Source organism: Trachurus japonicus, chromosome 9 (genome assembly GCF_045865225.1).
Source record: "Trachurus japonicus isolate A0001 chromosome 9, Traja_1.0".
In the NCBI taxonomy this organism is placed as follows: domain Eukaryota; kingdom Metazoa; phylum Chordata; class Actinopteri; order Carangiformes; family Carangidae; genus Trachurus; species Trachurus japonicus.
In genome coordinates, this window is record NC_140915.1 from 11,382,970 (window position 1) to 11,400,276 (window position 17,307).

A 17,307-nucleotide genomic window follows, 5' to 3' on the forward strand; every position below is an offset into this window, starting at 1 on the left:
GATGCTCTTGCGACACTTCATTGTGCTTTATTGAATGTATTTTCAACTACAAACAAGCCTAACACGCAACTTATATATTGCAATCAATTTCTAGTTTTGTGACTCCGCATTTCTTTTGTACGTTTTTTATTTGTCATGATAGGTCTTAAATTTCATCCATAATGGTCTTAAAAAGGTCTTAAAAAGTCTTAAATTTGAGCTGGTGAAACCTGCAGAGACCCTGCTGGTTCTCTCATATAGAGGTTAATAGACAGTGCACCTTTCAAAGGCAGATTTGATAATAAGAAGAAAAAGACATTAATCGGTTGATTCCCCACGAGAAAGCACTGAAACAGTCCACACAGCTCAGTCGAAGTCAGATGGCGCTTTTCCACTAGCGCGGCACGGCAATGTGATAAACAGAAAGAACGAAGTGTTCAAAAAGGAGAAGGGAGAAGCTCATGCTTATCTGGTCTAAAACTATACACTACTGAACCAACACCAACCCTTTCCTCTTCTCCTGAAAATATATTACACATTTTCTGAAACTGTATAATAGATCTGTTTCCGTTGATTTCCTCATTCAACCTGTTCCACAAAATGAGATGCACACACATTTGTACAGGCATTTAATGATATTTTCCTCTCAGGTTATACCCATCTTCTCTGTTAATGAATAAGTGTCATAGATGATTCTTTGCTTTGTGTGCACAACTAATGTAGCAGTTCTGAACTAAACCAGTCTCACGTTTCTGTTTATAATCCTGTGCGTCTCCCTGTCTCTCTGCAGAAACAGTGTAAGAACTGCAGCGGCGTTTTCTGTGAGAGCTGCGTGTCCAACGAGCTGCCGCTACCTTCCTCCATCCTCCCCGAGACCGTGTGCACGGCCTGCTACTCCCTGCTGCTGCAGCAGTACGCCTCCACGCCCACATGAGCCACGACCGCACGACGTGGAAACCGAAAAGCGGAGGCATTGATTTGTTAAAACTGGCAAAACAAAACAACAACAACAAAAAAACTAATAATGCACTTTTTGACTTCACGGCTTCAAACGTGGTGAAGGACCTGGGGATGTTTTTTAAAATCCTTTTTTTTAAGTCGGCAGTGTCCAAATGTGCAGAGCTAAGGAGCGTGTGCAGGTTTTTATTTTAGCCAAATTCTATCGTGGTCATAAACCCTCTCTCCTGTTTGAAAGTGTGTGTTGAGCTGCCGTGGTATTATTTCTAGTTCCTTTTTTTTTTTTCTACATAGAAACCTGCACTGACGCAGCTAAAAATGGCACAAAAAGGAATCATCTCATTTGTGTTTAAAAAAGAAAAACTCTCCACAGTGTCCACTGAGTGGATTAAAGTTAAACTGACAATATTTGATATTTTTAACCTCAGTTTTAAAAGACCGGGGGAAGAAAAAGGAAAAACTGGATTTTTCACATTTGTTTTATTTAAATAGAAAACAAAAATATCATCATGGTGACCAGTTAATGATCGAACATGGCACCACATTCAGGGGAAAACTGACAAAAATCAGTCTTTATAAACACTTCAGACCAAATACAGTGACGTGAAAACACAGAGGATGTCGCGGTTTAAAGCTTTTTTACACAATAGACATTTATTGGACAAATGTTTATTTCAGTCAAATGAGTTTTCGCTGTAACACAGAAAGTTAAGACTGTAAGTATTTAGGTTACATCACAATGTTATGATAATGAAAATACTCCATTATATAAGCATTATATTATATATATACAGTAAATATATATAGTCTCTTATCACAGTGTGGATGTGTTCAGAGTGTCGGGGCGATGGGTCGGTCAACAGGTCGTTTGCTTTTCTCGGTGAGAATAAAAGATAAGGTGATGTTAGTTTAGCTTAGCTTAGCATAAACACTGGAAACAAAGGGAAACTGTTAGCCTGGTTCTGAAGCAGAACCAATAAACACCTGGTTAAACATCTGGTTTAATTTGTATTAAAAAACCAAAGTGAGGATTCATTAATATAATATTATATAACATTAATTAATTCATATATTAAACAAACAAGTGAGCAGTGTTTACAGTCTGTTTACATTGTTTATGCTATGCTAAGCTAAGCAGCATCTTCCTGCAGCTTTATATTCACCGTACACACACATCAGAGCTGGATCTGTGTGTGTTAAATCTTTTTTTTTTTCTCCCAGAGTATCTCGACCCCCCCTCCCTCCCCCAGTTTACAAAGCTGAACACAGTGGGTGTGAAAACCTTCCTCCTCTGTTGCTGGCATTAACACAGAACTCACTGCAGAAACTCTGGTTTCTCTTTAGTATGAGCAGTTGCGGCATTTAGGTTTTATAGTCTGGATCTTCTAACCTTCTCTCTGGGCATCGTAACATTTTACAGCACTTTGACACGACTCGGCTCTGTCTCTCTAAAGCAGCTGCTTTTATGTTTTTGTTGATTTTTCATGATAAAGAAGTAGAATCTCGTTGAAGCTGATTAACATGTGATATGAAATGCTTTGTAGATCAACAATAAACTTTTATTCAATTTTACAAACACGTGTTTGAATCTGGATTTTTTATTTTTTTTTTTACACCTTCCTGATGATTGTTTGGTTTCAGTTGATCTTTTAATTCCTGAAACTAAAAACATTTTACACCTAGTGTTGTTCTCAGTTCCTTTGAGTTTGTGTGGACAGTTCATTTTATTTCTAGAGAATAAAGTAAGAGTCACATGATCATTTTTATTGTAGAAATTTGACTTTAAATCATCTCTGAGATTCAACCAACTTTAAAAAGACAAAAACAAACTTTTAACTTTTAAAATTCAAAAAGTATTCCGTCCAAGTGGCATAAAACTTGACATTTTGCTCACATAATCACTGTTTTCATTTGACATTTCAGTCCTGAAAGTGAAACCAATATCAGGTTTCACAGTCAGAGTGAAAGTTTCCACAGTTCTGCAGAAACATTTCACTTCTCTTCTCTCGGTTTCACTCAGTTACAACTCAGAGCAAAAAGCTTTTATACACCTTAGATTGTTTTATTATCTTTTATTACTATCCTTCATATTTCTGCTCTGTTTTTTTCCTGCAGTTATCTCTTTATCTTTTTATGAATCTTCAGTAAATCTCAGACTTCCTCCTGTTCAATAAAGACGACTCAGGCTGTTGTTGTTGTTCCTTTGACATAAGGATTGTTTATTGTTTGAGGTTCACGACAGGCTTGAAAATAAATACAACAGTTCTGTGCATGTGTCAGGGACAGCGTTCACCTGCAGAGGAAAATACAACATGTTAATAAAAAAAATATTATGTAAGATTATGTGTAACTTCTTCACACTTGAAGCGTATTTTTCTAAAATGTTCAGACGTGTGTGTGATTGAGTTTCTCACCTTCTGTCGGCGTCTGACTCAGAGTTGAGGAACAGCTCCACGTATCTTTCTCCTGCAAAACAGATTATATTATTAGATTATAGAATATTTAATGATGGTGAACATTACAATATTCCCCATCATTTTATTTTGGGCAATTCTGCTCATACAATTATAGAACTATGAATTATTAAAAAAAATAATAAAATGCAATAACCTATTCCTATTATTACTACAAATAATAATGAAATTATTGTGTATCATGATATTTAGGTTGAACTGTACTAAGATATAACATTCTGGACATTGCCCAAGTCTATAAAAATTTAAATAAAACAATGAGTTAAAGCTTTAACCAACACTGCACAATCTTTTCAATTTGGTATTTAAAGATTATTAAAGGACTCAGTGTGAGGATGTAAATATCTGAAAACTTTGGAGCAGTTTTATATTCAAATCCCTGAGCTGATACTGAATAATATATGTGTAATACACCTGTCTATCTGTATGTTTGTCTGTAATATAAATGTCCAGGGTATATACAGGAATCTTGAAGTTAATTTTAATACCTTTTTAAGACTTTTTCAAGACCTTCTCAATATTTTTCAACACCTCACCACCACTTCAAGCTGTAACCATTTACATCAGTGACACTTTCAACTTAACAGTTTTAGTTTGTGATAAAGACCACTATGATACAACATAATTCAAGGATAATAAATCAAAGGCAGAGTTTATAAAAAAAAAAAACATTGCTCCACTCTCAAAAAACAAAAACAACACTCTTCTTTTCTTTTTTATGTACCGGCTCATCTTTGTTTTTTAATAAAATTAATAAATTCACACACTTTTACAATGTTTTTTAGGACTCAAACTCTTGGACAGCTAATTCAGAAAAAATACCTTCAACATTTAAGACTTTATAATGTTGTGAAAAGACTTTTTAATACTTTTTAAGGGTCTTAATTTTCCCAAAATTGATTTATCACCATTTAATACTTTTCAAGACCCCGCGGATACCTTGATGTCCGACTGTCTCACCTATGTACATTCTGTCTTTGGACATGGCGGCCACGGCGTCCTGGTGGCAGCTGAAGTAAACGTCGGCCTCTCCGCTCGGCCTCCCGTCGGGGCCGCACTCGATCAGGATCTTGGACACGGCCAGAGGAGAGAAGAACTGCAGAGGAAGAGGAAAAAACAACAAATATTATAGAAACACATCTCATGATGAAACAGTAAAATAAACATCTTCTTCATCATCTTCATCTTCACCTTGACGATGTCTTCTCCCGACAGCTGGAACGGTAAACCTCTGATGTGGATGTAGTGGTGCAGGGCGGCCGAGCTCGGACTGGCTCCTGAAATGAAAGTTAAATTAAAATAAATACATTTAAAGATCTCATAACTTTACCACTGTTATATTTACAATAACTTGTTTTTTATTTTATTTTCATAACTTATTTTTTTAATTCATAAAAATAGTTTTATTTACATATTTTCTATGTTCCCCATTTATATTCTTGTATCCAGCTTTTATCCGTCACAAACTGACTCTGGTCTCCCACTGATACGAGGTGAAGTTAAAAACTTGATTTATTTATCTTTAATTATTACATATTTTCTATGTTTCCCATTTATATTCTTGTATAGAATAAGAACATTTTATGTAAATATATTTATTTTGTATGTGTCTGCATCTTCTCCATCTTGTGTTTTCTTGGAGCAGCTGTAACATGATGTAATTTCTCTGATTTATGATTATTTGGATTCATCTTTATCATCAAATCAGTTTTTTTTTTTTACTAAATGTCACTGAAAATTACAGTAAAGCAAAAACATCAGTTTGAAACCAACAATAAATGGTGATTATCCGTCACAACCTGACTCTGATCTCCCACTGATACGAGGTGAAGGTAAAAACATTTTATTTATTTATCTTTAATTATTTCACATTGAGCTGTGAAACGCTGCTCACCCGTCCTGCTGTTGGTCTGCGGAGGTTTGACGCTGCTGCTGCTGCTGCTGCTGTTTGTCGGCTGAGCGTTGGTCTGAGGCGGAGCTGAACTCGGCGTCCTCCTCCAGCTGGAGATGATCTCACTGCTTCTGCTGGGAAACACCTCGATGTACCTGCAGGTCACACACACAATAAGAATTTGTAGAAAAACTATTCATCCATTAAAACTCAACGATTAAATATTGTAAAATTGGTTTAGAAAACAACATAAATGACAAAGTTAATCGAAAGAAAAAGGAAAAGAAGGAGTTAAAAAGGGATAGTTCAACATTTTTGGCAAATTGGCCCATTGCCATAATCAATCAATCAATTTGTTTATTTTGGGCATGTCAATTTAAATCATCATCATCACACTTCATCTTAGTTCAAATAATACAATACACATGGCCGAAAGGGAAAGCGGGAGAAGCAAAAGCTTATCTGGTCCCGCCCCCATTACCCACAGAATAAAAATCTTTATCATAATCTTTTCTTTTCATAGCAGTGATCGTCATAGCAGTAGGTTTGTTACCTTTAATTGTCGGTGCAAGCTATTTTTAGAACGGCGGAGCAGAGCCGCGAGCTGCTCAGAGCTACTCTACAGAGGCTCATGGGATTTCTTGGTTTCCCTCTCTGTCTGGTAACGTTGTGTTATTATCTCATAGCGTGGTGAATGTGCAGGTCACAACTTGTCCACCAGAGCGTTTTGGAGTTGTTGGATTGTGTATTTGATGAGTTTGATGAGGGAAACCAAGAAAACCCGTTAGCCTCGAGTAGCGTAGCTCTGAGCAGCTAACGGCTCTGCTCCGCCGTTCTAAAAATAGCAATGGGCCAATTTGCCAAAATGTTGAACCATCCCTTTAAAGGGACAACGAGGAGTTTTGGAAAAGCAAAGCGTTTTCACACTACATTTATGAGCCTCCGCGTGCACCGTAGAATTCTTCGACCAGCGCAAGACAGACTCATGTTTTCATTCATCAAGAATTAAAGTCAGAGGTTCGAAGACGATCAGATACCGTCGTAGTTCCGACCATAAACGGCGATTCGGCGGCGTTATTCTCATGAGCGTCCGCAAAACCGAAAGTAAAGAAACGCTGGTCGGCTCGACCAGCATCTCCGCCACCACTAATAATAACAAAATAACGATATATTTATCAAAAATGGCCCATTAACAAGTGTGGGTAGCGTAGATTCATCCACATTAACGTGAGACTTTTTTATAACCAAATAGAAACTCCTCGTTGTCCCTTTAAAGAGCCAGTGACTTGAGTCCTACCTGTTCCCCATCACGTCTCTGTCTCTCTTCAGAGCCTCGTCAGCTGATTCCTGGGAGGAAAACTGCACGAAGGCCTCACCAGACCTCCGTCCTCTGTGGTCGGTGACGAAGGTGATCCCGCTCTCTACGATACTCAAACCTGAAAGAAACAAAAAAAAAAAACAAGGCAAAGATTTTATATTCACTCTTCTATTCTTTTAAGGCTCTGTCTCTTTTTAATAACATGCAGCACACATGGAGGAAGAGGAGGAGGAAGAGGCGAATGAGGAGGAGGAGAGAGGAGGGAGAGGGAGAGAATGAAGAGGAGGAGGGATAGAGAAAGGAGGGGGAGGAGAAGGAGAGAGGAGAAGAAGGGAGAGAATGAAGAGTAGGGGGAGAGAGGAGGAGGAGAGAATGAAGAGGAGAAGGAGGACATGGAGAAAGAGAAAGGAGAAGAAGGGAGGAGGAGAGAGGAGAGAGAGGAGGAGAATGAAGAGAAGGGGGAGGAGAGAATGAGGAGGAGGAGAGGGGAGGAGGAGAAGGAGGGGGAGGAGAGAGGGAGAGAATGAAGAGGAGGAGGGATAGAGAAAGGAGGAGGAGAAGGAGAGAGGAGAAGAAGAGAGAGAATGAGGAGGTGAGAATAAAGAGGAGGAGAGAATGAAGAGGAGGAGGAGAAAGAAAAAAGAGAAGAAGGGAGGAGGAGAGAGGAGGAGAGAATGAAGAGGAGGAGAAGGAGAATGAAGAGGAGAAAGAAGAGGAGGAGGAGAGAGGAGGGAGAGAATGAGGAGGAGGAGGAGGAGGAGGAGAAAGAAGAGGAGGAGGAGAGAGGAGGGAGAGTGAGAGAATGAAGAGGAGGGGGAGAAAGAAGAGGAGGAGAAAAGAGGAGGGAGAGTGAGAGAATGAAGAGGAGGAGGAGAAAGAGGAGGAGGAGTGTGAGGTCTCTACCAGAGAAGAAGTGTGCGACGTCGGCCTCGGTGCAGGTGAAGGGGAGACCTCGGAGTCGGACCACGCCGGTGTAAGCTGGAGCCTGGAGCGCTTTCTTCAGGATGGACTCAGCGTCGCTGTTGGTTACCTCAAACACTGCACACACACACACACACACACACGCACAGACACACACACACACACACACACACACACACACACACACACACACACACACACACACACACACACACACACACACACACACACAGAAATTAGTTGGTCACAGGTTTAGTGAGGCCAACACACTGAACCACAGACACACTACCACACTGTTGCAGAGCATTGAACCCTCAGGGCCACCGTAGTTTTGAGTCTTAAAGGACAATTCCAGGCGAATTCAACTCGGGGGTGTATTTTCTTATCATTTTAGGTCTAAAAGAATGAATCTGAAGATTTTCAGTTTAATCGCTCTTGTTTTGCGGTAGTTGCGTCTGTCCCCGCGTCGCCACGGCAGCAATGAATGGGAGTGGATGTAAGTTCCGCTGCTTAGGCTGTTTCCAGCCCTCAAAGCCGCATTTTCTTTCCACAGACAGCATCAGATGGCTACTCAAACATGCACCGATAAGTTTATTTACTTCAAGCAAGCCGACATGTTTGTAAAAGTCGATCTAATTCGAAGTCTCCCGGAGTCTCGCGCGAGACCCAGTTGCCGTGCGCGGTGTGTTCAGGTGCAGTGGGAAAAGCTACCGTTTGTGTCATAAACACAGGAATATCAACTCTTTACCTGCTTCAAGTAAAAAAAAATTCTCAGCGCATCTTTGAGTAGCCACCTGACGCTGTCTGTGGAAAAAAATGTACAAATGTACAATTGAATTGAATTGAAATTCCTATGTTTATGACACAAGCGGTAGCTCCTACTGCGCCTGAATACACCAGCACTGCAACTTCGGAAAACAGGAGCGATTAAACTGAAAATCTTCAGATTCATTCTTTTAGACCTAAAATGATATGAAAATACACCCCCGAGTTGAATTCGCCTGGAATTGTCCTTTAATACTTCCTTGACAAATTACAATTCTGATTCGGCTCTTGCATTTATTTTATAGTCAACATTTTTGTTTTGCAACTGAATTTGAAATTTCCCACAAACATGTAGAGTCACATATTTATATTAAAAAGTGATAATATCATTCTTCATTCATCTGTTTTCTGTGTCCATCCGTCTGACTGAATGAATGAATGAATGATCATGGTGGACGTTTATGGACTTGTGACTGACTGATAAGGAGACGAACCTTCGACGTATCTGGGGCCGAGGTACTGTCGGTGCTTCTCCAGAGCTTTGCCCACGTCGGCCTCGTGCTCCATCTCGATGAAGGCTCGGCCCGTCGACCGGCCCAGTCGGTCCACGGTCAGGTGGATCCCCTTCACCCCGTCACGAATCCTGCACTCTGCAACACAACCACAACAACCGGGACAAGAAGTCAGTGAAGCCTTTCTTCTTTTAGTTTCTTTTCAACACAAAGTAGTAATCATAGTGATGAAAAACACTTGGTGAATGGATGTCATTAATAGCCAGTGTCTTGTACACACAACAAAGGAGGAAGATCTAGAAATGATCAATGATAAATCTGGAGACAATTTCTAATCTATAATGAATTTATTACTCTGCATGACCCGTCAGTTTATTGTGAAGTGCTGTTTTGTGTTGATTATTTGAGTAACAACTCAACTTAGATAGATAGATAGATAGATAGATAGATAGATAGATAGATAGATAGATAGATAGATAGATAGATAGATAGATAGATAGATAGATAGATAGATAGATAGATAGATTTGAAAGTCGAAGAAATAGAGTGACAGAGAAATGGAGTGAGAGCATGAAATATATGGAAAGAAAGAGAAATAGAGAGTTAAAGTTTTGGTAGATGGACAAATCATGAAAGAAAGAAGTAGATAGATAGATAGATAGATAGATAGATAGATAGATAGATAGATAGATAGATAGATAGATAGATAGATAGATAGATAGATAGATAGATAGATAGATAGATAGATAGATAGATAGATAGATAGATAGATAGATATGAGAGTCGGAGAAATGGAGTGAGAGCATGAAATATTTGGAGAGAAAGACAAGTAGAGTGATAAAGTTTTGGTATAGAATAGATGGACAAATAGATCATGAAAGAAAGAAAGAGATGATTAGATAGATAGATAGATAGATAGATAGATAGATAGATAGATAGATAGATAGATAGATAGATAGATAGATAGATAGATATGAGAGTCGGAGAAATGGATAGATAGACTCAGAAAGAGACAGACAGACAGACAGACAGATAGATAGATAGATAGATAGATAGATAGATAGATAGATAGATAGATAGATAGATAGATAGATAGATAGATAGATAGATAGATAGATAGATAGATAGATAGATAGATAGAAAGAGGTAGATAGATAGATGTTTGGATGGATGGATGGATGGATGGATGGCCTCAGACCTGAGAAGAACTGCAGCAGGTCCTGGGCCGTGCAGGACCACGGGAGTCCCTTCACCTGGACGATGTAAACCTCCTTCTTCCGCGGCTCCGAGTCCGCCTGGTAGGCCGGCAGAGGCGGGTACTCGTCCTCACACGGAGCCCCGGCCTGGAGGAGAGAGAGAGAGGACAATGTCAACTTCAAACTTCAAACTTCATTTAGGCTATTTGTATAGCACCTGTCATACATAAAAATGCAACACAAAGTGCTTTACAGTGTTAAAAGACCCGACCCCCCCCCCCCACACACACACACACACATATATGTTAAACATAGGGATGATATGGCTGTATGGCCATCCATCCATCCATCTATCTATCTATCTATCCATCCATCCAAACATCAATCTATCTACCTCTGTCTTTCTTTCTTTCTTTCTTTCTTTCTGAGTCTACCTATCTATCTATCTATCTATCTATCTATCTATCTATCTATCTATCTATCTATCTATCATCCATCTACCTCTTTCTTTCCTTCTGAGTCTATCTATCTATCTATCTATCTATCTATCTATCTATCTATCTATCTATCTATCTATCTATCTATCTATCTATCTATCTATCTATCCAAACAAACATCAATCTATCTACCTCTTTCTTTCTTTTTGAATCTATCTATCTATCTATCTATCTATCTATCTATCTATCTATCTATCTATCTATCTATCTATCTATCTATCCATCCAAACAAACATCAATCTATCTACCTCTATCTATCCATCCAAACATCAATCTATCTACCTCTTTCTTTCTTTTTGAATCTATCTATCTATCTATCTATCTATCTATCTATCTATCTATCTATCTATCCATCCATCCAAACATCAATCTATCTACCTCTTTCTTTCTTTCTGAGTCTATCTATCTATCTATCTATCTATCTATCTATCTATCTATCTATCTATCCATCTATCCATCCATCCATCCATCCATCTACCTCTTTCTTTCTTTCTTTCTTTCTTTCTTTCTTTCTGAGTCTATCTATCTATATATCTATCTATCATCCATCCATCCAAACAACCATCAATCTATCTACCTCTTTCTTTCTGAGTCTATCTATCTATCTATCTATCTATCTATCTATCTATCTATCTATCTATCTATCTATCTATCTATCTATCTATCCATCTATCCATCCATCCAAACATCAATCTATCTACCTCTTTCTTTCTTTCTTTCTGAGTCTATCTATCTATCTATCTATCTATCTATCTATCTATCTATCTATCTATCTATCTATCTATCTATCTTCATCCATCCATCCATCTCAACAACACTGAGCTCCCATCCCATCCTGTCTCTGTCAGGCCTGAGTGACTCATCACCTGTGTCTGTCTGTTTGTCTGGGACTCACCTTCGTACAGAGGCTGAGCTGGCAGCCGGTCACCGCGCACCGAGGCCGGCTCAGTCTCTGCAGCTGCACGCCGCCGCCGCCGGTGCCGCTCCAGCTCCAGGTCCGGTGCGGCTGCTGGATGAAGCGGGACCGGGATGATGATGATGATGACAACGCGCCGCCGGCGGCTCTTCTTGTTGCTGTGACGCCTCCCGGTGCCGTGGTTACCTGCCTGACTGCGGAGACACAGCAGCGCCGCAGCAGCAGAGTCAACACGGACCGGCCGCTGTGACTGGCCGCCATGTTGGCTCAACGGACGCGTTTAGAGTAAAGAAATACGTTAATGTCCAAGCGATAGGCCTAAATTATTATTTTTTTTCTTTTTCCTCAGTTAGTTTCCCTCTGTGACAAGTTTTAACGTGAGGCCAGGAAGCCGACGGGACTCACGTGGGTCAGTCAAGGGCAGGATTCAGACACTTCCGTAAACTTAGCGCCACATCCGGTTACTCTTTTTTCAAATTAAAAGTCCAAACATCAAACTAGTAACACAACACGTTCAATTTAATTTATCTCCAAACAAAACAAATACATACTATAAAACATTTTTTTTTTAAAACATGTTTTTATTTGAAGAAATGAACAATGATCAGATATTCAACATACAACATTTTTCTTATTTTCTTATTAAATATGTAATGAAAATAAACTGGTGAGTGAGAAGCACACCTCAAATGTTATACAAAGAGTTACAGGTATGAAAATATATACACGGTTAAAATAATACTGTAATACAAAATAAATAAATACATAAAGGTAAAGAAAAATAGATGAAATAAAATTAAAAAAGCAAATAAAAACAAATCACTAAGAGAAAAGGTGGACATCAAGACAGTACAAATAGGCTATTTGCCCTTTTTTTTTTTTTTTTTTTTTTTTAATCTTGTGGGAGAACTGCAAGTTTCTCAAAATAAGATAATAGAGGGGCCCACGCTTCATAGAATTTTTGGGTTGACCCTCTAACGCAATACTTTATCTTTTCCAACTTAAGGAATAGAATCAGGTCTTTCATCCAGGAGGAGGCTTTGGGTGGATGTGCTGATTTCCACTCTAACAGGATTTTTCTCCGGGCAAGGAGAGTTGAAAAAGCAATCACATTTTTAATTTTATTTGTCATTAATGAACCCTCCCCCGGAACTCCAAATATAGCCATTTCAGCATTAGGTTGGATATCTTTGCTAAAAGCTTCAGACAGAGTTTGAAATATCGTAGTCCAAAAATTATACAACTTATTACAGGACCAAAACATATGGGTCAGATCAGCCTACTATAAAACATTTTTAATACTGTATTCTTTTAATATAAAATAACATATAATCCACAACTACATTTTAAGATTATTATTATTATTATTATTAAGTAACATCTATAGATTTTCATTATGGCAAAAACAGTACAGTTCCAATTGTTTACAAAATAATAGAACAAATAAAAAAGAAAGGAAGGAAATAATGAAATATGAAGGCAACATATGTAGGCTATGACACAGTCTGATATGGTTATTAACATGTGTTTTAACTGCCATTTAAATTCTTGACATTTTCATCAGCCCATAATGATCAATAAAAGATGTGAAATTTAAAAACAAATGATATGTGGGAAAAAACTAATATTATAATTTTGGCATCAATTAGGCACAAATGTAGGCTACATGTAGAAATAACTTATTTCTTTCTCTTTTTTCTTTTAAGTATAAAGCAATAAGGTGGCATTTTTGTTGTGGTTATCTTCTACTGTTCACTTTTAGAAAACATTCAAGCAAAAAAGAGTCATTGAAAACCTTGAGGAATGTAAACTTAACCACATTTTATTGATTAAAACTTTATTCATTTATCCAAAACTCATTTTAAAAAATGCACATCTGCTTCTTTGATAGGTATAGTCACTTACTTTTAATTTGGAGGCCACGCAGGATGTAATGTTGGTGCAGATTCCTGCAAACTTGATGCAAATTTTCTCCATCAAGTACTTCCCATCTCACTCTCTCACTTTGCTCCTGTCATGATGTTTCTTGTCCACTGCCACCTAGAGGTCAGGAGGACATAACATTATGTCATATAATAATAACAGAACAGTTTCCATTCGCCTCCAACTCCTCCAGTCACTCAGAGGGAATTTAATTGAGATTCTGATGCAGTTTTAGCACAGAGATGTTTATCAGGAAAAACTCATTTAGATAATGTTGCACCGGCCTCTAAAACTAAAGCCACAACCGCCCATTTGTAAGTTGGATTTGGTTTCAGCTGCAGCAGAGAAGAAGACAGTTTAATTAGGTCGGATTCTGAATAGATAAGATAAATTTAAATTTTAATCATGTCCATGGGGGAGAAAATATGTGATTACGACAGCACAAAACTGGATATTTTCCCAGAGAGGAATATGACATTTGCAGTCACGTTAAACAAGATGTGAATGTAGTTTCATAGCCAAACTGTGATGTGTTATATAATTCATGTTCACATATTGGGCTAAAGTGTGAGAACTAATCTGCCAAATCTTTTCTTAATTAAACATTTTGTCCATAAAGTGTCAGGAAATTGGGGAAAATATCGTCATAACTCCACAGATAAGACAGTCAGAGTCTGAATAATGGAGCCATGGAGTTCACAGTGATTGAATTATTGATTGAATATGTAAAATGAATATGAATATGTCAAATTACTTGTTTAATCTAAAGAACAATCCAATGCATTTAATTCACAACAGAGACAAGTAGAAAATACACAGATTTCAGAAGGTGATTCATCCATTATCAAACACCGTGGCTCAGCAGGTCGAACAGGTCGCCCAGGTCATTTATTGTCAGACCAGTGTCATGGCTCCTTGGCTAACTGCCAAAGGTGTGTTAAGATGTGTGAATAAGACTGTTATTATAAAACACTTTGATACTGTTCAGCTCTTAGACGCAGATAATTAAAAAGGGAGAGTCAGTGTGTGTTGGGAGTGGCCGAGTGTGTTGGGTGTTTTTGATGTGAAAACAATGAAAAGGAAACAAAAAAACACAAAGCAGAGAGGTGAAGGATGAGGAAAACGTTGCTGCCACTGCTGCTGTTGCTGTCTCTGTACATGCACCATAGGGACACCGGGCTCAGACGTGTCCCATGCCACTGATTTAACTTCTAATTGGTCTGCAGCCTTGGAGACACAAAGACAGAGCAACAGTAGCAGAGCAGCCGTCACAGGACTAATCAGTCAACACTTAAACTTTACACAGGTGATCTGCAGACTGTCTGGTTTCATGTTTGCATTGGTTCATCCACTAGACTAGAGGAATATCATGTTTGTGTTGTGTTCTTCTATAGGTTTGGTCCACAACACGGCAGGAAAACAAAGTTTATCATTCTTCATTAGAGGCTTTGGACCTTTTTCTAGTTGTTATTGTTCATTTTATTTAGCCTACATTTTCCAAGAGTTTAGCTACTGCAGTGCTGCACTGAGGCTTTTGAGAATCAGAATCAGAAATGTTTTTATTGCCAAGAGCAGTAAATAGTTTAGCACAAGGAAGGAACTTGTCGTGGTGTCAGGTGCAAACATAAAGGTACCCAAAAAATAGTTAGGTAGGGATAAATAAAAAAAAAAAGAATAAAAAAAAAAAACTTTACTGCAAAAAAATATGCATATACAATTTATTTTGAATAATACAAGTTATTTATTGTAAACTGTTGTGCCTGGGGTAGGAATGTCGTATTGCTAAATATGTGTTTTTTATAAACATGAATATATATATATTTTTTTACTCCTATTTCCTGTCCTTCCTTGTGATTCTGAGATTCTGGTTAAAACCTGTGCAATCTACGGATTGCATTGATTGAAAGTGATTCTGCAGCATGACAGGGGGACTGAAGCTGCACCAACCTGCAACAGATGGTCTGCCCCCCCTCCCCAATATCATGCAGTGCAGTCAGTCTGGGATCATCTGAGGAGACAGGGGACACTGAGACAAACTACTGTAATCTGCCAAAAAAATAAACAACAACATGAAAACCTATGTGCAGGTGAATTGATTTGTTTTTATGTTCATATTTACAACCATTTTAAGGGGGGAGGGTGGATTGATGTATTTTAACAACTTTAACTCTCAAATCACTCTTACTTCCCTTTTAGTGCTTTAATAAAGTCTTTGCACAGGGCTGTTACTGTGCAAACTAGTGTGTGTGGGAGTGGGAGGGTGCTGCTAGTACCTGAACGCATCACTGTTGGATGCAAACAAAATAGGTAAAGTAGTAAATAAATGAGTTTGAGGGAAGGTGAAAAGGAAAAAAAGAAAAAGAAAACGAGAGAGGGGAAAGGAAAAAAAGAAAACAGCAGATCACATGACCGCCTCCGTTATTTCCTGCAGCAGCAGCAGCAGCTACCTCTCCGCCGCTCGCTCCTGCCTGCGACAGCACATCAGCGGTGTGGTCGCTCGAGCGCAGCGCACGTTAACGGAAAGAAAAACCACTCCACACGTCGAGAAGAGAGAAGGCCTCCGACCGACAGACCGACACACACACTGCCTGGGAACTCTCCTGCACTCACATCGCAGCGACGACAGATATAAACCCACCACACACATCTTTTTTTTTCTAGTCTTATCCGCTCTTTTATTTAAACAAAAAAAATTTTGATATATAAAAAAAAGAAGAAAAAGAAAGAAAGCAAGAAAAGAAGCCAGTCCTCCTCATCTCATAATGGCGACAGCTGCGGTGTCTGCCCCTGCTGGCTGCGGCGGCCCCAGCCCCGGCTCGGGAACGGAGCTCGTCCGCGGGCAGGCCTTCGACGTCGGGCCTCGGTACAGCAACCTCTCCTACATCGGGGAAGGAGCCTACGGGATGGTGTGGTAAGTGTAACCCGAAGAGTGTGTTTACTTACCCAGCCTCTTTGTAAGACTTTTTTTTTTTTTTTTTTTTTTTTTTACCCCTCTTGTACTGGCTGCCCTGCTCTCTTCGAACGTTAACTTAGCTAACGTCTAACGTTTGAATTTTCACCGTTAAACACAACCAACAACCAACCAACGGTGTATTATTCAACGTCTAACGTTCGAATTCGAATTTTTAACCATGAAACGCAACAAAAAAACCAACGGTTAATTTTAAAAGCTAGCAGCAACAGTGTCATTAGCTTCACGGAGCAGAAAGAAGTCAAGTTGTGAGGAGGAAAAAACTGAAGAAATCACGACTTGGTTACATTTTCCTCCACTTATAATCGGTGTTTTGTCTCTCTCTGATGTCTAACAACGATCACCGACTTCCAAGTCACTGTGTTTAATTCAACTTGGGAGTTTTTCTTTATTTATTTCGCAACTGGGCACCCACGGTGAACGTGTTTCTAACATTAAAAAATATATATTAAAGAAATCATTTGCACCTTGTTTTAACACATCGAGATCAAAAAACAACTCGTTCATATGATCAGATTCGCTATTTTTGTCTGTAATATTTCTACAACAGGCTCCCCAGCGGGGCAGCAGGGTGTGTGCAATCCTCCACTCTTAAACTAACATTGATTTTACGTAACTTATGAGCGTTGATAGTGAGTTGCCAGCAGGCGATCACACCATCAGTTCAATAAGAACATATCAGGGGTGTATATGCACAGGCTTGATGGCATCTTATTGTTCTTGTTAGATTGTGTTCACTGTGTTTCAGGTTTCGTTAGTGATATTATTTGCATGATACACCTGCAGATGTGTTGCAGGAGCAGCTTTAAGGGGTTTTCCTTGGTGCTTGTGGCTGTTAAATGCACTATAAGTGGGAATATGTAGGCGAAGATCCACTCTGGTGGCGGTGGTATCATCTCTAGGACATGTATGCTGCTTTACAGTGTGTATCTGTCATTTGCACACTTGAGGTTTTGTTGCTGGATATTGATATTGATATTTGACATT

At 38.9% G+C, this 17,307-nt stretch overlaps 3 protein-coding genes across 7 annotated transcripts in view; 2 read left to right on the forward strand and 1 right to left on the reverse strand.

Annotated features, from left to right (window-relative positions):
• Positions 1 to 1,266, forward strand: part of rufy3 (RUN and FYVE domain containing 3) — a 21,013-nt gene extending 19,747 nt beyond the window's left edge. For 2 of the 4 annotated variants that reach the window (XM_085785913.1, XM_085785914.1), the window contains exon 18: positions 770 to 1,076. In XM_085785913.1, the coding sequence (XP_085642039.1) occupies positions 770 to 913 (144 nt within the window). In that variant the 3' untranslated portion in view covers positions 914 to 1,076. Of the gene's footprint in view, positions 1 to 769 lie in introns of all 4 variants that reach the window. The other 2 variants (XM_085785912.1, XM_085785915.1) reach the window with 2 other exon arrangements.
• Positions 1,267 to 3,125: 1,859 nt separating this feature from the next.
• On the reverse strand, positions 3,126 to 11,702 carry grsf1 (G-rich RNA sequence binding factor 1). Of its 2 annotated transcripts, XM_085788096.1 has the most exons (10): positions 11,406 to 11,702; positions 10,016 to 10,160; positions 8,800 to 8,955; positions 7,523 to 7,657; positions 6,599 to 6,737; positions 5,305 to 5,456; positions 4,602 to 4,687; positions 4,371 to 4,506; positions 3,351 to 3,402; positions 3,126 to 3,229 (listed from the first exon to the last, which is right to left on the reverse strand). In XM_085788096.1, exons 1-10 carry the CDS (start codon positions 11,685 to 11,687, stop codon positions 3,226 to 3,228), a joined length of 1,287 nt encoding a protein of 428 aa, XP_085644222.1. In that variant the 5' UTR covers positions 11,688 to 11,702; the 3' UTR covers positions 3,126 to 3,225. The 2 variants fall into 2 exon arrangements, with proteins under 2 accessions (XP_085644222.1, XP_085644223.1); XM_085788097.1 differs by lacking the exon at positions 3,126 to 3,229 and having other exon boundaries at positions 3,347 to 3,402.
• A 4,103-nt stretch (positions 11,703 to 15,805) lies between these two features.
• Positions 15,806 to 17,307, forward strand: part of mapk1 (mitogen-activated protein kinase 1) — a 28,884-nt gene continuing 27,382 nt past the window's right edge. Inside the window, exon 1 of the mRNA XM_085785916.1 lies at positions 15,806 to 16,260. Coding sequence (XP_085642042.1) covers positions 16,112 to 16,260 — 149 coding nt within the window. The 5' untranslated portion in view covers positions 15,806 to 16,111. The remainder of the gene's footprint in view (positions 16,261 to 17,307) is intronic.